A 23,448-nucleotide genomic window follows, 5' to 3' on the forward strand; every position below is an offset into this window, starting at 1 on the left:
CACCGAACAAACAATAAATAAATAAATAGACACATTATAAACAACTTAAAACATCAGAAAAAAACCAGAAGATATAAAAATGAAAACCAACCAACCAAACAAACAAATCCCATACCAAAAGGCAGATAGCAGAGACTCACACATTGCATGGTGCACTGCAAACGTTAATGCTGAGGTCTGCGTTGGTGTTAAATACTTAACTTCATTACACCTTATACGGGTAGCACAGCTGATGTAAGAATAAATCAGTCGCGATGAATCCTACACGTTTCTTCTCCACCTCTCCATTAAGCTCATCTCCCTGTTTTTTTTTTTTTTTTAAGTTTCAGATGTGGAATGCAGTGGCCTCATCCTTCACCCCCTCTAGGCACTCTTTAATTAAAGTAAACGGGTTTGTACGGGTGGTGTAACAAGACTACTTGCCGGCTCCTCTTGTTTACTTGGTAACCATGGAAGAGAAAGCCGCTCCAGAACGCGCGTGCGTTTGTGTCACTACGGACGCTTTTCGGCGCTGTACCGTCGTGAGGAGCGCGAGCTCGCGCCGCGCGTCACTTCGGTGAGAGTCAAAGAGGGCGAGCGGCGGGATTTGATCTGCACGAGAAGGTCGGCGCTGTCGCGACAGGTAAGTTATTCGTTGTTTGGTCGGACATTTGTGGTGACGTGTGTGCGTGCGTGAAGCGAGACAAACGAGCAGCCAATCATTAAAACAAAAGTGAGAAATATAATCTAAGAAACCCCAAGTATACGCGCCCGGTCTCTCTGTGAAGTGTGTGTGTCTAGTGAGACCCCTTCAGTGTACGCGCCGTGACCCGTCAGTGAAGTAACCGCCGGGGGGTGGGGGCGGTGATGGGTTTCAGGTCTTTCTAAACTCGCGACCCCAGCCGGAGTTAGTCAGCACCCAACTTGTGTCCCAGCAGCAACTGCCACAGATCGGCTCTCCTAATCCAAGTGCCCTCTGCGCGGCTTCAGTAGCCAGCCTAATGGCGTTTCTCTTCGCGCACCCCTCGAGACACCCAGCAGCATTAGGGCTTTGTACAGCGAACAGCCCGTCACCTCAATGGGCATGCCGCGTGTTTGCCAGCCTGGCCGGTGACTTTGTGCCACCAACTCCTGGTACTTTAAGCACTTTGTCGCTTTCTCTTCTTAGAGCTCCGCCATGAGCACCTGCTGGGTGACCTCCTAAAAGATGAGCCCCGACTAGCCTGCCTAGTGCTTCCTTTCCCATCTGGGAGGCCACCATGGATGAACATTCTGACAGGGACGTTTGATCTTTCTTTTTTATTAACATTTTATTGAATTTTTTAAAAGTCAAACAACACTCCATACAAGCAAGTCAGATTTTACAAGACTGGGTTTAAGTCAACCCTCACCCGTGAGAGCTCGGCTAACAAAGTGAAACTTAAATAGTAGAAAAGATAAGCAAGTAAATAAATAAATAAATAAATAGAATAAAAAGGGGGAAGAGAATCCGCTTCCTCGATCTAAAAGCTTATTCTTATGTTATTGATCAGATCCTGCCAGGCTTTAAAAATGTTATTTAATATTGTTATTATCAGTATACTGCTGCTGGAGTATGGGAATTTACCCTTGGGATTAATAAAGTATCTATCTATCTATCATATAGTGCCTTTCATATCTATCTATCTATCTATCTATCTATCTATCTATCTATCTATCTATCTCTCTATCTATTATATAGCGTTTCTATCTATCTATCTATCTATCTATCTATCTATCTATCTAACTTTTGCACGGACCCTCTAAGTGACACTTTGACTTTTTCTAATTTCAAGTCGTATTTACCATCAGTCACCCACTGCCTTGACAGTTGCCAGTTAGGATTCTTCCAGATGAGCGAGACAAGTCTACGTGCCAAAAGTGTAGTAAAGGCCATGACGGTTTGTTTGTCCTTCTCCACTTGAAGCCCCTCGGTGAGCCCACCAGACACAGCTGTTAGTGGATTAGGAGGGATTGGGATGCCCAGGTGTGGTTGCCTTTTCATTTCTCATTTGAGATGCCAGTATGGCCTAAGGACCGGGTTACGGGGTTAAGGACGATGTGATTGCCTCCCAGGGGTCGTGTATCCCCTCAGTACATTGATTGTCAGCATCCCCCCTGACGTGGCTCCTATTTGGACAACTTTGGGGTCACGTGGGAGTCGTAGCTGCTGTGGGAAGCCCTGTTGTGGACTGTGGGCCCTGCTAGAGGGCGCTGCTGGGCGGAGGGTTAGGTCATCCTGGCAATGGCACTCGTGTGGCAGGGGTACTCCTGGGTCCAGGTGAAGACCGACTTGCTGGGCACCGACACACACACATTGTGTTATTGTCACTGTTGTGAGGTGACATTCACTTCCGATGTTTGTCCACATGGCCTTCAGTTCATCTTTGAAGTTTGCTCATCAAAGCTCTTCAAACAGCTTCACTCTTCACACTTCCTTCTGTGTCTTTCACAGACCCTCGTGTGTATTTGTGAGACGTTCTCCACACTGTCACACCGTCACCGCAGACTGTGCTGTTGACACCAAGCAGGGTGGCTCCATGGAGATGTGTCACTGCCGTCAAATTCTTTTCATGCTTTTAGTGCGGTGCAAAAAAAAAAAAAACAAAAAAAACTGGGCTTTGACTGAAAATTCAACTTCGTTGCCCCGAGTTACCTGCCCACCTACCTGCCCACCTTCCTGCCCCGTCATGGTGTGTTTGGCTTTTCACGTCGTTCTCCTTGAAGAAACTGTGAAGGAAAGACGCGTGGTGACAGGAGGGAAGAGCCAGCCTGCTTAGTGCCAACTATCATCCTGTGACTTGATTTGTCATTTGAATGACGATGTGATGGCACCTGATGCTTGGCATACTGGGCTGTAGAATCTGTGTGAAGGTCGGGGGAAGGCGGCATGTGCCCTCAACATTTCAACTGACTGCCCATAAAATGAAATCCGGTGACATAATTGGTGTTCCTCAAGTTACAAGACTTGCATCGACGTGATTGCCATGAAACTGGAGTGGAACTCGATGGAAAACAGTGCCCATGCTGGCGTCATTTTACATTTTCATTACTCTGTGTGTACTTTACTTTAACTGCTATTATGAATAACCGTGGTGCTGGTGCTGCCCGGCAGTAACGAGACTGGCGTTTGCACGTCCTCTCCCTGCCAGTGCGGGTCTCCTTCAGGTGTTTCACTTTCCTTTCTTTAATGACGGCTTACGCTGCACAGACACAGGGAGTCATGACAAGTGCCAGTTCAGGAGTCGGGGCCTGATGGATGTGTAGAGTCGGCAGGTGAAGGATTTTCAGGATCAGGTGACGTTATCTGCCATCTGTCTGTCGGCTTCAAAGGTGTGCTGGGCAGAATTCTAAGGCCGAGTTTAGACTTCACGCGACGCGACGCCTGCTCCAGCGGACGCTCCTGCTTCGCAAGCGTTGTGCTGTTAATACCCGCGTGCGTACTTTACGTAAATCTGGAAGAATCCAGCAGGTGGCAGTACGAGACATCATCACGGTGAGCGCAGGTTCGGCTTTGCTGTGTCGTGAATTGTCTGGAACAGCCATTAAATTCCTAGTTCACCTTACCACAAAATCTCTGAAAAGAATGTTTAATGATTAAATCCATCAGTCCAGGGATCTGTCTATTCCAGGGAGCATTGGGCACGAGGCAGAAACAACCTCTGGATGGGGCATCAGCTCATCGTAAGGTGAATACAAGCACTCACACACACTGGTGTCATTTTAATGTTACCACATCTGCATATCTGGAAGGAAACTGGAGCACACTGTGGAAACCCGGCAGGAAAACATGGAAACTCCAGGCAGGGAATACCAGCGACGTGACTCCCTGAGAGACAGCAGTGCTACCTGCTCCGCCACCGTGTCACCCCCATGTGTGTAATTATTAAAAGTATTCAAACGAAATTAACGATTTATATTGTGACAGATAAGGGGCGCCCTTGAAATCCTCAGACCACACGTCAGACACCAGATAAAAGTCCGAGCAATGAATGTGATATTTCTACAATGTGCACCGAGCACCTCCATGATATTAACAAGAAATCAACAATCATCAATACAGTAATCGCAATCCTCCACTCCCAGACGCTTCGTCACCCTTCCTGCCAACTCCACTCAACTTGCTGGGGTTTCCCAGAGTCCTTTCTAGTCCTTGACCTGGAAGTGCTTCTGTCTTTCAGTCCACGCGATCTCATAACACTTCCGGGTCGGCTGAAAACTCCTCCTTTTCTTCATCCCGGAAGTACTTCGTTATTTCCATTCCCGTGACTAATAAATACTTCCGGGCTATAATAAAAATCCTGCAGCGTCCCCTGGCGGCCCCCAAGGTATCCAGCAGGGCTGTGATGTAAAACTCCACCGTCCATGATGCCCTGCTGGAACTCGGCCCCTGGGATTAATAAAGTATTTATCTATCTATTATATAGCGCCTTTCATATCTATCTATCTGGTATATAGCTTTCATATCCTATCTATCAATCTATCTATCTATCTATTATATAGCCTTTCATATCTATCTATCTGGTATATAGCCTTTCATATCTATCTATCTATCAATCATATAGCTTTCACATCTATCTATCTGGTATATAGCTTTCACATCTATCTATCTATCAGCACCTTTCATATCTGTCTGTCTATCTATCATATAGTGCCTTTCATATCTATCTATCCGTCTGTCTATATTGATTAGTTGTTTTTATTATGTATGTATCTCTTACTGTCTATTCACATTTTATCTAGCTATCTATGTGTAGTATGGTGTAGTTCTTCACTTATCTTGCTCTTGTCATCAGTTTCTGTAGATGTTGCACCAGAGTCCCATCGAATGTTATTTTGTGGCACTGTCTGCTGCAATATGGTGTATCGATGTTTCGACAATAAAGCCACTTGACTTGACTTGACGTTTCTTTTTGTAAACTCCACATTCGTTTTCTTGTGCCTTTTACTGAGAAGAGGCCTCTGTCCGGCCACTGTTTTAAGAAGCCCAGTTCTGTCTAGTGTTGTAGTGGTGGGAAACCTTCTGGAAGTTTCTCCACCTGCACATACAGTGCTGTGAAAAACTCTTTGCCCCCTTCCTGATTTCTTCTGCTTGTTTGTCACACAAAATGTTTCCGATCATCAAACACATTTAACCATTAGTCAAATATAACACAAGTAAACACAAAATGCAGTTTTTAAATGATGGTTTTTATTATTTAGGGAGAAACCTACATGGCCCTGTGTGAAAAGTAATTGCCCCTTGTTAAAAATCACCTAACTGTGGTGTATCACACCTGAGTTCAATTTCCTGATTACTGCCACACCTGTTTCAATCAAGAAATCACTTCAATAGGAGCTGCCTGACACAGAGAAGTAGACCAAAAGCACCTCAAAAGCTAGACATCATGTCAAGATCCAAAGAAATTCAGGAACAAATGAGAACAGAAGTCATTGAGATCTATCAGTCTGGTAAAGGTTATAAAGCCATTTCTAAAGCTTTGGGACTCCAGCGAACCACAGTGAGAGCCATTATCCACAAATGGCAAAAACATGGAACAGTGGTGAACCTTCCCAGGAGTGGCCGCCGACCAAAATGACCCCAAGAGCGCAGAGGCGACTCATCCGAGAGGTCATACAAGACCCCAGGACAACGTCTAAAGAACTGCAGGCCTCACTTGCCTCAATTAAGGTCAGTGTTCACGACTCCACCTAGGGCTGGGCGATTTTTTCGATTAATTCAATTTACGTTTTAAGACGCATTTATTTTTATTAAATCGAGGTATAGCGATTTTTTAATAAAAAATTAGATACATTGTAATTGCACCTATGGCAGAATAATTAAGAGGCTTGTCCGACTCCAAACACATGATGGCGCGCCTAATTAACCTCTCACCTGTGAGTACAGTGCTCTATGAAGGAACGTAATAGGCTACAGAAATAATATCATAGAGATGGACGGCTCTTCACGTCAGGATGACCTTGTGCCAAAGAAAGGTAGTAATGTTTCCTCTGTGGTTTGGAAATGGTTCGGATTCGAGAGTTCAGACGTCGAACAAACTTTTGTCAAATGCAAAATATGCAGAAAGTCAGTTTCAACCGGCAGTGCAGCTCCACTAATTTATTCCAACATTTGCGACAAAGGCACCAAGCTGAATGGGAAGAATGCTCAAAGTTAAGAGATGAAAACAAGCCAAATCCAAGTGCAAAAGTCCACCTAAAATTGCAAAACGCCAGATGTCATTAGCGGTATCATTTTCCAATTCCGTTCCATACGACAAAAGGCCCGATGGAAAGAAATGACAGATGCTGTGGCGTTTCATATCGCTAAGGACATGGTTCCCATATACACCATCGAAAAGCCAGGGTTCATAAAAATGCTACACACTGCTGATCCAAGATACAAGTTGCCGAGCCGCAAATATTTCAAAGACGTAGCTATTCCCCGAATGTACACTGAAACACGTGAAAAAGTAGCGGAGCAGCTTGAAAGGGCATCTTTTTTTTCTACGACGACTGACCTGTGGAGTAGTCGTACTCTTCAGCCTTACATGAGCCTTACAGCCCATTATGTTGACGCAGAATGGAAACTGCGAAGTTTTTGCCTTCAGACATGTTATTTTCCTGACGATCACACTGGGGAAATAATTGGTCATGGGCTTAAAGATGCGCTGGCGTCTTGGAAGCTTGTGGAGGATCGACAGGTGTGCGTGACCACTGACAGTGAAACAAAGATGATCAAAGCAATGAAGATGAACGACTGGACCCATCTTCAGTGCTTTGGACATCGTCTTCACAATGCCATTGGTAAGAATGATTAATAATTCAAGCATTAAAATCGCAGTTATTCAGATGTTATTTCATTAATAGCTGAAATGATGATGATGATGATTATTATTGTTTTGCTTTTGTATAACAGTGCCAATCACTTAACATGAGTTTGTTGGTTATAGATTCATATTCTGCAGTTATGAAGGAGAAAGCTCTTTACAATATTTCTGTCAAAGTACAATGAACTGCTATTTCAAATCTTTTTTTTTTTGTTTGTTTTTTGTTTACTGTTGAAAATTTGCATAACTTTTTGAGTTGACTGATGTAATGTTTACATTGGTTAAAATGGTTATTTTCTTACTATATATTCAGAAGTATTTAATGTTTAATTCAAATTGCACAATATTTACTTTCATATTTCATTCAAATCTTCTGCAAAGATATTTAACTCGTGAATTTGTTTTACATTTATTTACACCTTGTTGACCAATTTATGTATGGCATGGCCATTAAAAATACAATGTTCCTTAACCAGATGGTTTTTCAAGTTACTTATAAAGAGAATGTTACTTAAGTCATGTTGTTGTAATGTTTTAAGTTGACTAGTTACACAATAAAAAAAATCGAAATCGTGAATCGGTCAAACTTTATGAAAAAACCTAGATTTTTTTTTTGCCTTATCGCCCAGCCCTGACTCCACCATAAGAAAGAGACTGGCCTGCAAAAACGGCCTGCATGGCAGATTTCCAAGACGCAAACCACTGTTAAGCAAAAAGAACATTAGGGCTCGTCTCAATTTTTCCTAAGAAACATCTCAATGATTGCCAAGACTTTTGGGAAAATACCTTATGGACTGATGAGACAAAAGTTGAACTTTTGGAAGGCAAATGTCCCGTTACATCTGGCGTAAAAGGAACACAGCATTTCAGAAAAAGAACATCATACCAACAGTAAAATATGGTGGTGGTAGTGTGATGGTCTGGGGTTGTTTTGCTGCTTCAGGACCTGGAAGGCTTGCTGTGATAGATGGAACCATGAATTCTACTGTCTACCAAAAATCCTGAAGGAGAATGTCCGGCCATCTGTTTGTCAACTCAAGCTGAAGCGATCTTGGGTGCTGCAACAGGACAATGACCCAAAACACACCAGCAAATCCACCTCTGAATGGCTGAAGAAAAACAAAATGAAGACTTTGGAGTGGCCTAGTCAAAGTCCTGACCTGAATCCAATTGAGATGCTATGACCTGCATGACCTTAAAAGGCGCTTCATGCTAGAAAACCCTCAAATAAAGCTGAATTACAACAATTCTGCAAAGATGAGTGGGCCAAAATTCCTCCAGAGCGCTGTAAAAGACTCATTGCAAGTTATCGCAAACGCTTGATTGCAGTTATTGCTGCTAAGGGTGGCCCAACCAGTTATTAGCTTCAGGGGGCAATTACTTTTTCACACAGGGCCATGTAGGTTTGGATTTTTTCTCCTAAATAATAAAACCATCATTTAAAAACTGCATTTTGTGTTTACTTGTGTTATATTTGACTAATGGTTAAATGTGTTTGATGATCAGAAACATTTTGTGTGACAAACATGCAAAAGAATAAGAAATCAGGAAGGGGGAAAAGAGTTAGATAGATACAGTGGTGTGAAAAACTATCTATTATATAGCGCCTTTCACTCTATCTATCTATCTTCAGTGTTGTCCGATGAAAAGATATAATAAACTATTTACAAAACTCGGAGGTGTGGACTCACTTGTGTGAGATGCTGTATGTCGGCATTTTCCTTCAAACATCGAATCGCGCTCATCGATCTCGTGGATCCTCTCAGCAGGTGTCTGTCACCTGTCGATAGTAAACGGAGACCCTGACGTCCCGTTCCGACTTTTATCACACTGTGCCCCCCGACTTTTTGCTAGGACTGCAAGTCGTTTACACGTCGTGTTCATTTCTGAGGACCTGCTCGGAGGACGCGTCAAATGAACGCTGGGCACGCGTGGCAGCCATGATGTGTCCGCGTTCTGAGCGTGAAGTATAAACGAGTCCTAAGGCTTCCTACTCTTTCTTCACGTGCAGACCCCCACTTAGGTAAGTCACGCCATTCCAAAGAAGGCACAGAGAGGGTACAGTTTGACGCACACACGTAGTACACGATGGTCATCAGTCCGACTGCCCGTTTCCCAGTTGTCTTATAATGCTTGCCTAGCAGATCTTGTATGGTAATAATAATAATAATACATTTTATTTATTCGAGGCCCCTTTCTAAGCACTCAAGGACAGCAAATAAACAATAAATAAAAAAAAAAAACACATTCTAAACAAAACTTTATACATCAGAAAATACAGAAATTATAAAAATGAAGCCAAACAAAGCCGCTGTAATCGTAGATAAGAAGCCATTTTAAACCGATGGGTTTTAAGTTTAAGTTTGCAAGTCGAGATTGATTCGATATTTCTAAGCTCAGTAGGTTGTGAGTTCCAGAACGACTGAATGCCATGGTGGTCAGACACTCAAATGGAGGAGGAAGAGGAGGATCTAAAGTTACGGGATGGAATGGCGACATGACGAAGGTCAGACAGACACGGAGGGGCGAGGTTATGAATGGCCTTAAATGTTAACAGCAGAATTTTAAAGTCCATTCGAAACTTTGAGCCAATGAAGCTGCTGCCAGACCAGAGTGATGTGGTGAATGGATGAGGTTCGAGTGAATGTGGTGGGCAGCAGGATTGTGGTGAACCCCTCTGCTAAATCTGGCTCTGTGAGTAGAAAAGGTCCGATTTCTAAGATAGACTGGCACCGAGCACAGTGACTGACTTCTACTCTTATTATAATACGTGTGCACAGGTAACACGGGACTTGATTCTGTGACAGTCGATAACCTGCCACCCTCCATGCCACCCAGTCCCCCCCACTTGTGAAGTATCGGCTCAAACTGTTGTCCAGTGACGTGCCCATCTATCGGGTACCTGAGGGTCCTCTCACTTGGCAGCAGTTAAACGAATACTCAACCCAACGATTCTCGTTTTTTAGTCTGTCGGTTACCCTCGGGCTGTTTGTAGTGATGGCCGATTTAAAGGTTTTCACGGAGAGCGGAGGTGACAGAGTTTTGGGTACGAGAAGCTCCAGTGGGGCCCATCTTAGATGTTGAGCTACAGCAGAGAGTTTTAACTCGACAATCGAAGGAGAAACAATCAGGTGACACGTGTCACATGACCCACAAGTTGTTTATCCAGCTTTGTGCTCCCAACGTCCAAAACGCGCGTCTTCTGAGCTTGAATATGGTGGGTTGGCCCTTCTGGGAAATCGAGAGTCGTGCATTCAAAGTGAAGTGTGTGTGAACGGCACACCAGCGCCACCACTTCACATCCCGGACAGACCAGTTCTGGTGCTCCAGCGTGGTGCTGATTGGAAGTGAGACACAATTCTCATTGTTTCTTTTGTTTTACAGGCTCAGGAGAGACGTGTCCAAGTGTACGCCATGTCATTGGGCTTCTGCCGCCATCTTCTGAGAAGCTGCCATGGCCCTCAAGCTCCCTGCGCTCCTCTCCGGTTCATCTGGACCTCAAATTTTGCAGAATGTTCAGCAGTGTGGCGGCGGTGCGACTTAGCGGGCAGGTTTGGTCCGTCGCAGAGGGTGGTCTGCAGGACTTCAAAACAGAGCCCACCGTGTATGGCATCTGAGCACATTGCAAGGCTGAGCCAAGCAGAGCCACTTTCACGGAGATGCTTGCACGTTGCCATCCAAAGACAAGCTACCCGTGGCGCTCCTGTCACCAAGTGGGCAAACTGCCACTGCTTCCATACCTCGCCATCGGCCCGAGCCCTGCCTGCACCCCTCATCTGGGTGATTCTCAAGCCTGTGCAGAAGCTGGTGGCAATTCTCCTGGGCAGGTATGACACTGACACGAGCAGAAACACATACCCGCTTGGCACGTGGCTTCACTCTGAGATCTCCTAAAGTAGATGCCCTCTCTCTTGTAATTTTAGCCATGCCAAGTCTCAGGTGTTGGGCGCAGATCTACTGGCCGTTTGTTTCAGGTGGGCCCCCCATATACAGTGATGTGAAAAAGAAAGTACACCCTAATACACCTAATAAAGTCGCCGCTGGTCCTTAGTGGGTTCTAAACTTATTTAAATCTCACCTTCGGTGTAAAACAACATATGACACCCCACCGGTGACACATTTCACAAAAATGGAGAAGCCATGTGTGGGGAAAAAAAAAAAAGAACATCCCATAATTCAGCAGCTTGTCGAGGCCCCTTTAGCAGCCAGATCTTGAAGTCCTCGTTTTCTGTCTGACTCGATCAGTTTCTGGCATCGTTGGGGCGCCATTGTGGCCGACTCCTCTGGACCACGTTACTCGTTTCTGCACCGCTCTCTTAGGGCTCGTGTATACTTTACTCTCCGAGCGCATCACGGCGGCCACGCGTGCCCAGCGTTCATCTGAGCGCGTCCTCAGAAATGAATGTGACGCGTGCACGAGTTGCAGTGCCAGCAGAAAGGTGGTGGGGCTCAGGGTGAGGAAAGTCATCGCGTGGCGTCGGAGTCTCCGTTTACTATCTACAGGTGGCAGAAAGCCGCTATGCGGATCCCCCACAATCGATGTTTGGCGAACGGCTTGACGTGGTGAAGCAAAATGGCAACATACAAATGCAGTCGTGGTGCTTTTATATTCAAGCGTCGCACATTCCCCATCATAACATTTGAAACGTCTCGCATACCGTCTTCTGTTCACCTGCACAACAAGATCAGCATTTGAGCCAAAATGAAGGACGCGGTGAAAAAGTGGAAACTTTGGCTTTAACCTCGTAGTTTACTTGATCATTAAACGTCGTAAACGTCGCCTCCAAACCACTTTGTGCTTCTGGGGTTTCCTCCTGGCCTGCCAGCAGTAATCGGCACACCCAACACGTCACATTTCTGATATTCCACTCTCTGCACTTTTAATATCCTAAGATTTATACTTGATATCACTTTCATGATGTAATGCAGTAAAGTGTCTGTTACATTTTACCGATAAATTGTTAACTTCATTTAAATAATGAATACTAATGATAATTACAAATCTGGGGGCAGCACGGTGGCAGAGCAGGTAGCGCTGCAGTATGGAGTCGCGTCCCTGGTGTTCCCTGCCTGCAGTTTGCATGTTTTTCCTGGTGGGTTTCCACAGCGAGCTTCGGTTTCCTTTTCAAAGTCACAAAGGTTTGGGGATTTGGTGACATTAAAATGACACCAATGTGTGTGTGTGTGAGTGCTTGTGATCCCCTTGTGATGAGCTGATGCCCCGTCTAGGGATTGTTTCTGCCTCGTGCCCGATGCCGGTTCGATTGGGCGTGTTGTGATGGCAGATTTTGCATGTAAGTTGATAAATATTTTGTACGTCTTTATTTGTAATTTGGACAAAGCAATGGGATATCAGTGTCACATTAGTGAGATCATTCATGTTACCCCCCAGGACTAAGTCAGGAAAGTGAATTTTACGACAGAGTTGGCGTTGCCTGAAACCAGTTTAGCTGGTGTGTCTCTGAAGTCTCTCAACCCCCATAAGAAAGCCAGGCTGCCGAACTTTACCTTAACATCTGGTTTGCGGGGTGGCAGGTGTGAAGATGTTGGTCTGAAGTATGGCCATTTGGAGCTGGCTCGTATCAGAAGCCATTAAGTACCACGACGTCCTATTGGCTCTAGGGGTTGGACAGAGAATCTAGAAATGTGCTTTCTTAACCTCATACTCTCTCTTACCAAACTGAAAGACCATCACACACACACACCATGAACTGGCCAGGACAACACAATGAAGAGCACAACTCGGCAGCCATATTGAGACGGGCATGCGGCCTGTTCTGACGAAAGCTGACCACAAATGAACGAGAGACATTTTAAGTAACTAACAAGTCTGTGTGCCACCTGAAAGTACATATCACCATTGAGCAGGTTGTATGGTTGCCAATATTCAAATGTACTTTGCATATTGTTATTATTTATGAATATTATCAGTAACATATTGTTTAAAGTGTAACTTAACTCCTGCTTGTCTTTTACTACACCTAATTGCCTGAGGTTACCAATGTAGAAGGGAAGGTGGGGAGAAGTTATAAAGTACAATACTTTATAAACAGCGGTGAGTCTGTGAGATTTGAGGCCTTCTGGCAGAGGCTACACATTAATAATACAAAGGGGGAAAGTCGAGCAAAATATTACTCTACCAAAACCAAACGGGGCACATCTCCGGATTGACGGATTGAATCCTTAGACATCCACCCTTTTCAGAGATACAGTGGAACCTCGGCTCACGAACGTCTCGGACCACGCACAAATCGGGTTACGACCAAAACGTTTGCATCTGTTCACGATCACACACTCGGGTGACGAGCAAGCCAGTTTGTCTTCCGCACGCGCCGCTGATTTCCGCGTTTCCGTGTTCAGTCTCTCCCTGTGCAGCGCGAACGAGAGCGCGAGAAGGCAGTTAAAGAAGGCACCGGGCTTGTTTTTAAAGAGACTGCTTCGAGCGTTGTTTTAACCTCGTTGTATTTAATGAAGACTTTTTTTCTATTGGATTTTAACCTCCACTTCACTTCTGTTTTCATGGGATCGTTTATTTATTGAAGGATTCTGAACGCGCGGCACTTGATTTAATTTGGGCTTTGTTTTTGGTTGTTGTTTTGTTGATTTTAATAAAAAGCACTCGGCACCTTTTTGCACCATCCTCTTGCTCCATTGTAGCGCCTCACTGTCGTGCTCATCGGTAACGTTACTGACGGTGACGCGTTTAAGGGCTCCCAGAAGAGAGATGGGGGCATGCAGCGAACCCGCATCGTCACAGACTTTACTTCAAAACTGTAATCCCCTCTCCGCGCAGTTCCTCCTCGCTTCCTTCATTTCAAGACTTGACTCATGGAAGGTTAGTTTCTTTGTTGTTTATGGTTAGTTTTTGTATAAATTGTGGATTTTTCAAATGTTCATTTTTTTCCCCTGTGCTTCAAACTCATTAAACAAAAGTGTTTGCAGCGAGGGGGTCATAAGGCGTGAACGTTAGTTTTCTCTGTTGAAGGTTTTCTCAGTGTTATTCAATGTTCTTACGTTTAGTTTACTACTACACTGTACATTCTATGGTATAATTAACAATTTTTGTGATTAAAATCTTTTAAAAAAAAAAAATATATATATATGTACATACAGCTCGTACGGTCTGGAACGGATTAATTGTATTTACATACAATCCTATGGGGGAAATGACTTCTGCCGATTTGGTCGTGACCCGAGTTTTGGAACGAATTCCAGTCGTGAGCCGAGGTTCCACTGTATATTGCAGTAAGGTGTCCTCGGAGTTTAATGGATGTTTCAGGCAGTTCACAACACGGCGAAGCCGAACGTTTTCTCACTGTGATAATACCTCGCCCTGCCACCTGGTGGGATCTTCCAGATTTACGTAAAGTACGGACGCAAGTGTAAACGGTACGCAGCGGCGTCCACACGTCCCGTGAAGTATAAAGTTGGCCTCACGGCCCGCGAGGGTTGAGGTCTGGACTCTTCTCTTTTTCAGCCACTCTGTCGTAGATTTCCTGGTGTGCCGGGGCTCGTCGTCCTGTTGCGTCACCCAATTTCATCCCAGACAGACGGCCTCACATTTGACTCTGCGATACTTTGGCTTACCGAGGAGTTCAGTCGACTCGATGACTTCAAGGTCCACTGGTCCTGTGGCTACAAACCAAACCCAAATCCTCAGCCCTCCCTCCACCGCTGTGCCGCTGTGCTTGGTGGCCAAGCCTCTCCACTTGGGTCTCCTCTGCCCAAAGGACGTTGTTCAAGACTTTGATACAGCTTTGCAAACCTAAGCCGTGCTGCCATTTTCTTTTTAGAGAGAAGGGAGCCTTTCACAGCCAGCCACACTCGTTCAGTGTTTTTCTAATTGAGCCGTCATGAACTTTAACATTTCACATGCCAACCGAGGCCTGTAGAGCCTGACATGGAGCTCTTGGGTTTTTTCTTTCATTTCTCTGCACATTGCACAGTCCGACCTTGCGTTGAATTTGCTGGGACGTCCACTCCTGGGAAGATTGGCGACGGTCTTGACTGTTTCCCGCTTGTGAATAATCGTTCTCACTGTAGAATGACGGACTTCAGATTGCTTGGAGATGGCCTTTATAACCCTTCCCAGACTGATGGGCTGCAGTGATGGCTTCTCTGAGATCGTTGCTGACGTCTTCCCTCCTTGGCTTTGTCTTCACACACACGCCCGAGTGCTGTAAGTCGGCAAAGTGCCAACACTTGTGCTTGTATCGAGGTGGTCTCACGTGCTGAAGGTCAGTTAATCGAATGCATTTGGCCGGCCAGCTACTTACCTTCTTAATTCCTGTGGAAGCAATGGGGGTGCACTTAATTTTTCACACACTGTTTCTGCTTTATGGCGCAGGTTTTGTTAAATCAGTAATGACCCGGAGTCGTATGGCATGTGTTGTTGGTCATCTGAAGTTGTTTTTTTACCTCCCTTTAGGACCTGCTAAGGGCTTTTTATGATATCCTGATATGTAAAACCTGAGAATTTAAAGAGGGTGCACTTTCTTTTTCACACGACGGTATAAAGTGGCCCAGATTTAATTATGCAATTTTCATTATGTTATAACTTATTAAGTTTATTACATAGAAAATCACCCTAGAAATCCTGGACCATCGAGAAGTGTGAAGAATCAAAAGTCATCCAGACGATCGGGATCTGCATAATCAGATCTGGACCACCCTGTACAGTGTTGTGAACAAGTGTTTGCCCCCATCCTACCATCCTCTTCCTCCAGTACAAGCCTTGTGCTTCGGTTTCTTTTTGTCCCTTCCTTTTTATATTCTTATTCCCTACGCTGTGCTGACACCTCGCCATCTGTAACCAGACGTGCCCTCCTAAAACAGGGACAACTTCTGAGGGTCTTTGTTCACCCCCAAGTCCTGCGTTCTCAGCTGGCAATTACCGTGGTGCCCAAGTCCCTGCTGTGATGCCACCACAGAACGCCATGAATTCAGTGCCGTTCCTTAGGTGTTCGTCTGCTCCAGCGCTTCCCAAACTCGGCCCTGGGGACCCCCTGTGGCTGCGGGTTTCTGTTCCCACCCGCTTCTGTTTTTCATTGGACTGATTAAGTGAGCTCTTATTTCACAGATTCTGTGTTTGGTCAACAAAATAAAAAATAGAAAACTAAGTTTGGTTAAAAAAAAAGAAAGAAAGATTTAAATGTACTGAGCAGTTATGCGGAGAAAGTGTGTTTTTTCTTTCTTTTTAGTGTTTTCATCTTGATTTTCATTCTTCTTTTCCAGGTGCTCTCATTGTTTAATGAATTCATTCTTTACTAATCGGCGCGTCTGACCTTTGATTATCCCGCGTTGTCTGCTCTGCTCGTTTCTAATTGGCATTAGTAGGATACAACAAAGGGGGGAAAACTGCACAGAGAAAGAGCGAAATAGAATGAAATCCACAAAGAGAGCTAAGCATTTCAATCAATGGCGAATGTCTGTACTGTGCTGTATATATAAACTCCTAAGTCTTGTGGACGCTAGGGGTCGCTGTTGCCCCGTTGTACCCGCCAGACAGACGTGTTTAAAGCACCAGAAGATTCTTTAATAACTTTCTTCAATAAATAGTCCACCACGCACTGCACAAGCCACAATTCTACGGTCAATAAAATAACAATAATCAATAATCGCCAACAATCCTCCACTCCCAGCAGCTCTGTCCTCTACCACCCAACTCCGGCTCGATCTGCTGGGTTTCCCATAGTCCTTTATAAAGTCCCTGACCCGGAAGTATTCCATCTCCGGGTCAAACGCATTCTTCAGGTGTCCCGGAAGTACGGCGGGTTTCCGTCCTCCTGACTCCTAAGTACTTCCGGGTTAACGTCATAATATCCTCCTGGTTCTTGGTGAGCTCCCCCTGGTGGCACCCAACAAGGCTGAAGAACCAGACTCCATGTCCCATGCTGCCCTGCGGGAGTCTGAGGAACCATTTCCATCCCGTGGAGCTGCCATCTAGCGTCCCGGGGGGATGTATTGTCCTGCAAAGGCTGTTTTCTTCATTTGTGGGATATGCTGGCCGGCCATCACAGTCTGTAAGTCTGTCTGCTTTTCACGAGAGAACGAGTTCACCGATTTAGATTGGGTGTTTTCTATAATGTGCTAGAACATTCCAGTTGATTTTGCAACTTTTCTCATCGTGCTAAGAACCACAGTTCACTTGCCGTGACGATTTATTTGTGCGGATCCGAGAGACACGTGGCGATGGGGGCCGAGCCTTGGGGGCGCACCTTAGCGAGCGAACGAGAGAACGACTTACCGGATTTAGATTGCGTTTTTTCCTAGAATTTTCTGGTTGATTTTGTGACTTCTCTCATCAAGTTTTGTATCGTAGTTCGCTTGCTGTACTGATTTAATTGAGCAAATCTGAGAGAGACGTCCCGGGCCGAGGGGTGGCAGGTGGGGCCCTCCTCTCTCACGCGCCAGCCTCGGGGCATAACCTTAACTCCACTTAGCTAGCGAACGAGACAACGACTTAGTAGATTTAGATTGGGTTTTATCTAGAATGTGCTAGAACATTCCAGTTGATTTGTGCTAAGAATCAGAGTTCGCTTGCAGTGACGATTTATTTGTGCGAATCCGAGAGACACGTGGTGACGGGGGCCGAGCCTTGAGGCGTACCTTAGCGAGCGAACGAGAGAACGACTTACCGGATTTAGATTGGGGTTTTTTTTTTCTAGAATTTGCTGGAACGTTCCGGTTGATTGTATGTCTTCTCTCATTGGCCAAGTATCGTAATTTGCTTGTGGCACCGATTTATTTGTGCGAATCCAAGAGACACGCAGCGGGCCAAAGGGAGAGGGGGCGCCAGCCTTGTACTTGACCTCCGCTTAGCTACTGAACGACTTAACGGATTTAAATCGGGTTTTTTCCTAGAATTTGCCTGAACATTCCGGTTGATTTTATGACTTCTGTCATCTAGCTATGTATCGTAGTTCGCCTGCTGTACCAATTTATGTGGGCGAATCTGAGAGAGACGTCCGGGCCGAGGCGGTGGTGGACGGGCTCTCTCTCTCTCGCGCGTCAGTCAGCCTCGGCCGTAACCTTAACTCCGCTTATCCAGCGAACGAGAGAACGACTTCACAGATTCAGATCGGGGTTTTTTCTAGAACATTCCGGTTGATTTTGCGACTTCTCTCACAGTTCGCTTGTGGTAGCGATGTATTCGCACTAATCGGAGGCGGAGGCGTGCGGTCAGGAGCGGGGAGTCGCTCCACGTCTGTGTTTTCGAGTGTACCTCACCTCCGCTCAGCTAGCGATACCTGCTTGCTTATTGCTTTTTAAAGTTTGTCGTGTTTCACTACTGCGCGGGGGGAGCTGCGGGGGGACGCCAAGTGTCTTTATAAATGTGAAAATCCTACTGCGGTGCTTTTCTGAATGTAGAAGAAGAGAAGAGGAACACAAATACCAGCAAATTAAATGAGGTGAGCTATCAGGCGTTGTCACGGATTGGGAAGCTGGTTGGAACAAAAAGCCGCAGCCACAGCGGGACCCCCAGGTCCGAGTCCTCTGTGACCCTTTCAGTGAGTCGCCGCTGGCAAACCGGCCTTTTCCTCCATTCTAAACGTTCTCTCTCTGTTTTGAATAATGAAGTTTCTGAACTTAGAAGTGTCTTTGTACGACTTTCTCTGTTGGTACGTTTCAGTTTACACGTGTGGTGTGGCGGGTCCACGGCTCAGTTTTGAAATAATCCGTTTGGCCGCGTCAGTCTCGGTGGGCGCAATCACGCGGAGAGTTGAGTCTTGAGGGACGGACCGTGCCCGGTGACTAGGTGGAGGAGTGGGTTCAATCGAGGTGGAGTCCTCCCTAGGGATCTGAGGGTACGAGAAGGAAGACAGGAGGACGGCCAACTCTGAGTGGTCTGACAGACGCCAGCGTACGCCGCCAAGACGTGGGGTCAGTAGTGTGAGGACCACGGCGGCTGAAGTCTCTCTTGGGTGAGCTGGAGACACTGGAAGGAGCCGTGCTTGGCTGGTGTGGCCCCAGTGACGGAGGCAGCTTTTTTAAGTCTCGTTTTTATTACCACATTTGTCAGCTTTGCACTTTAGGGGGACACTTGAGTATTGCTTTAATAAAAGCACTTGCACCTCTTTGCCCCAACACCTTTCTCCGAGTGTGATTTGTCCCCATCTGCCTGTTGATCTGGTTACATTACCGACAGTGTTGGGTTCGAGAGGCTCCCAGAAGAGAGGAGCCGCACCGTCACAGCACTCTTTCCATTGGCCGAGGCCCAGCATTCCTCTAGGAGCTTTGTGGTGCCCACTTTACTGCCATGGGGAGGACTGGCTGCGTTCGGTCAGCTGACTCGAATTCTTAATTCTTAAAGAACATTGGTCAGCTGTTTGAAAGCAGAACAAAGGGGACAGTTTGCTTTTTCACAGTTGCTGGATGACTTTATTACTTGAGTTTCAAGTTACAGGTGGGTTTCTACGTTCACTCGGGTTACGCTTCTCTAACACTGCATGTTGTTGTAAAGCACTACGGCTATTTATTGTGTACCAATTCTGGGAAAGAAAAGGATTAGCAAATCAAGCCTCACCTTCACTCGACTCTGACCCCGCCCCTTCTGCTGACACCTTCACTCGACTCTGACCCCGCCCCTTATGCTGACACCTTCACTCGACTCTGACCCCACCCCTTATGCTGACACCTTCACTCGACTCTGACCCCGCCCCTTATGCTGACACCTTCACTCGACTCTGACCCCCCGCCCCCTATGCTGACATCATCACCACCATCATCACTAGCCAGGCTCTCAGTCGCAGGCTCTTCTTCTCCTACTTCTCTGCTGAACCCCACTTTCTCACCTGTGGGTCCTCTCTCTGATGATCCAGGCCATTTTTGCCCCCCCACCCCTTTACACCGCTCTCCCTTGTACTGGCTGTGAGGCCCCAAGAGACCCCTAATACCATTTATGTCCTGCCTGTCCATCAGCCATTAGACTCTCGTTTCCGAATCTTGTTTAATCCAGCCAATCTTGTGTCACTTGACCGTCCCCCATCTTGGTGTGTGGACAGCAGTTTGTGACGACCCTCATTATGGGTTATGTTTCATTGTGCTGGCCTGGCGCCCCTTTCTTTGCTAAAGCTGATCGATCCTTTTGCCTCCTGGGGGTCTCCATCCCCTCTTTACAGTTGTGTGGTCTTCAGGAGGCTCAGTGACCCATCAGTGCAGTGTTGTTGTCTCGGGCACACCCAGTGGTCCCAATCGCATCGTGACGACGCTGCTTATCTTTTTATTTTTATTTACATCTTTTGCAGAAGCCTTAGGCGATGGTGGAAGGACTTGCCCCCCAACAAAAAGGAGCTGTTTAAGCAGAGCGTGCGCAAAAACAAGTGGAAGCTTGCAATGGGCGGCTGCTGCCTTGGGGTCTTGTTCTCCATTTTCTACCTCACACATCTGGACGAGTCGCCCATCACTGGACGCCAGCGGCTTCTCGTCTTCAGCAAGCAACATTTCGGTGAACTCTCCGATTTGACTGCAAAGGCGGTAAGGATGAGGTGACTGGATGTCGTGCTTTGGAACAGGGAATGTCAAAGTGGGCTCACAAGATGAGCATGTGTGGGGGGGTTGTCTTGGTAGAGTAATATTTGTGAACTTCCCCTTGGGATTAATAAAGTATCATATCTATCTATTATATAGTGCCTTTCATATCTATCTATCTATCTATCTATCTATCTGTCTATCTATCTATCTATTATATAGTGCCTTTCATATCTATCTATCTATCTATTATATAGTGCCTTTCATATCTATCTATCTATCTATTATATAGTGCCTTACATATCTATCTATCTATCTATTATATAGTGCCTTTCATATCTATCTATCTATCTATCTATCTATTATATAGTGCCTTTCATATCTATCTATCTGTCTATCTATCTATCTATCTATTATATAGTGCCTTTCATATCTATCTATCTGTCTATCTATCTATCTATCTATTATATAGTGCCTTTCATATCTATCTATCCATCTATCTATCTATCTATTATATAGTGCCTTTCATATCTATCTATCTATCTATTATATAGTGCCTTTCATATCTATCTATCTATCTATCTATCTATTATATAGTGCCTTACATATCTATCTATCTATCTATTATATAGTGCCTTTCATATCTATCTATCTATCTATTATATAGTGCCTTTCATATCTATCTGTCTATCTATCTATCTATTATATAGTGCCTTTCATATCTATCTGTCTATCTATCTATCTATTATATAGTGCCTTCATATCTATCTATCTATCTATTATATAGTGCCTTACACATGTCTATCTATCTATCTATTATATAGTGCCTTTCATATCTATCTATCTGTCTATCTATCTATCTATCTATTATATAGTGCCTTTCATATCTATCTGTCTATCTATCTATCTATTATATAGTGCCTTTCATATCTATCTATCTATCTATCTGTCTATCTATCTATCTATCTATTATATAGTGCCTTTCATATCTATCTATCTGTCTATCTATCTATCTATCTATCTATTATATAGTGCCTTTCATATCTATCTATCTATCTATCTCTATTATATAGTGCCTTTCATATCTATCTATCTGTCTATCTATCTATCTATCTGTCTATTATATAGTGCCTTTCATATCTATCTATCTATCTATTATATAGTGCCTTTCATATCTATCTATCTATCTATCTATTATATAGTGCCTTTCATATCTATCTATCTATCTATCTATTATATAGTGTCTTTCATATCTATCTATCTATCTATCTATCTATCTATCTATCTATCTATCTATCTATCATATAGCAACTTTCATATCTATCTATCTATCTATCTATCTATCTATCTATCTATCTATCTATTATATAGTGCCTTACATATCTATCTATCTATCTATCTATTATATAGTGCCTTACATATCTATCTATCTATCTATTATATAGTGCCTTACATATCTATCTATCTATCTATCTATCTATCTATCTATGACTGTCCCCTTTTGTATTATTAATATGTAGCCTTTGTCAGAATGCCTCAGATCTCACAGACCTATCACTCTTTATAACGTCTCCCCATCTTACTTTTACACCCTCAGGTAATTAGGTGGAGGTGAGTGACACTTTAACTCTTTGAGGGCTGGATATTTTTTGCAAACTACCCCCTTTTTCTGAAAAGCACACAAATCAAAGGTTTCATACGCTGCTGTGGCTGCTGCCGGCGCCTGTTCAAGTCAAAGTGAACTTTATTGTCCTCTCAATCATATACAAGTTTACAGATAGACAACATTGCTTGGGGTCCACAGAGTAACAACATGAAGTGCAAATAGTGAATTAAAAATGGAATTCAAATTAAAACGCAAACAAGACGAAGCAAAGAAGTAGCAGCAGTATTGACGTGCAGTTGTCTCTTCTTTCGAGGAGCAGCCGTGACAACCCTGTGAGCAAGAAAAGTGGCAAACTCCCCACAGTGGGGGTCTTCATTTTCAATCTATTGCTTCAATCACTTAACATAAAAGAACCAAGAATAGAAAATGTAAAAGCAAAGTGGTATTTAGTATCCATCCATTATCCAACCCACTATATCCTAACTACAGGGTCACGGGGGTCTGCTGGAGCGAATCCCAGCCAACACAGGGCACAAGGCAGGAACAAACCCCGGGCAGGGTGCCAGTCCACCGCAGTTTTATTTACTAATGAATACTAAATACCAAATAGGACAAAATATGACAGAAAATAAAACTGATAATAAGAGTCTGCATATCATCTTAAGAAAAAGCTTCTGGAAAATCATCAGCGACCAGACGTAGGAGTCGTACCGAGCGGGTTTTCTTTCTTTCTGACACTCGGATGAAATGCTTACACGTTTCTCGGTCCCTGACGTCGATTCCTCTCTCGTCCTTTTTGTCCCTGCTGTTTTTTTTTTTTTTAGGTCTGTCAGACAAGCCATATTTATCTTAAAATTCCATGTGGGGCTTTGGGACACACAATGTGATTGGCTAGAAGTCCATATGATGGATGACTTTGCTCAAAGTTTTTGATCTTTTTACGCATCTCTGTTCCCAAGTTATAAAATAATCTGTACAGCCTGAGGCATTGTAGCTGTTTCCTGGTCTAGAGTTTAAGGAAAATAAGAAATAAAACCGTTTCTGCTTCAGTTATGCTGTAAACCGTCACAGCAGATGTTTTTAAGGTGATAGATTACCAGATGAGAAGATGCTTTGACGTGACTTGCCCCTGTAAGCGTTCTGTAAATTAAGTTCATCTTGTTGGATTGAGCAAAATATTTTAAAAGATAAGCATCTACAGTTAAAAAGTTAAAGATCTGCCAATCCAGGAGAGAGAGATGTGAAGAACCTTCTGGAATCGGGAGCTGAATACGCTGAGGTTTACAGTCCCCTTCCTCTTCTGCCCGGACTCACGAGCTCTGCAGATCAAACACAGAGAGATGAGCGGCCGGAGGCTCGTTTACCACCTCCATGACGCTGAGCGCACACACCTAACCCAAGGACGCCACATCGCTAAATGATACAGAGGGGCAGTGTGGTACACACACACACCCACACACACACACCCGAGCCGGCGAACATCGCGACTAACGCACCTCCAGAAATAACTTTTTGGGTTCCCCCCCCATCGTATACTGTATACGTCCATTAAACCAGAATCAAAAG

The 23,448-nt window shown here is 44.7% G+C and overlaps 1 protein-coding gene across 1 annotated transcript in view; it reads left to right on the forward strand.

The window, feature by feature from the left end:
* Positions 1-419: 419 nt before the first annotated feature.
* oma1 (OMA1 zinc metallopeptidase) overlaps positions 420-23,448 on the forward strand; it is a 78,854-nt gene continuing 55,825 nt past the window's right edge. The window contains exons 1-3 of the mRNA XM_039736115.1: positions 420-622; positions 10,191-10,633; positions 20,054-20,282. Of these exons, the coding sequence (XP_039592049.1) occupies positions 10,221-10,633; positions 20,054-20,282 (642 nt within the window). The 5' untranslated portion in view covers positions 420-622; positions 10,191-10,220. The remainder of the gene's footprint in view (positions 623-10,190; positions 10,634-20,053; positions 20,283-23,448) is intronic.

Source organism: Polypterus senegalus, chromosome 14 (assembly GCF_016835505.1).
Source record: "Polypterus senegalus isolate Bchr_013 chromosome 14, ASM1683550v1, whole genome shotgun sequence".
NCBI classification, from domain to species: Eukaryota; Metazoa; Chordata; class Cladistia; order Polypteriformes; family Polypteridae; genus Polypterus; species Polypterus senegalus.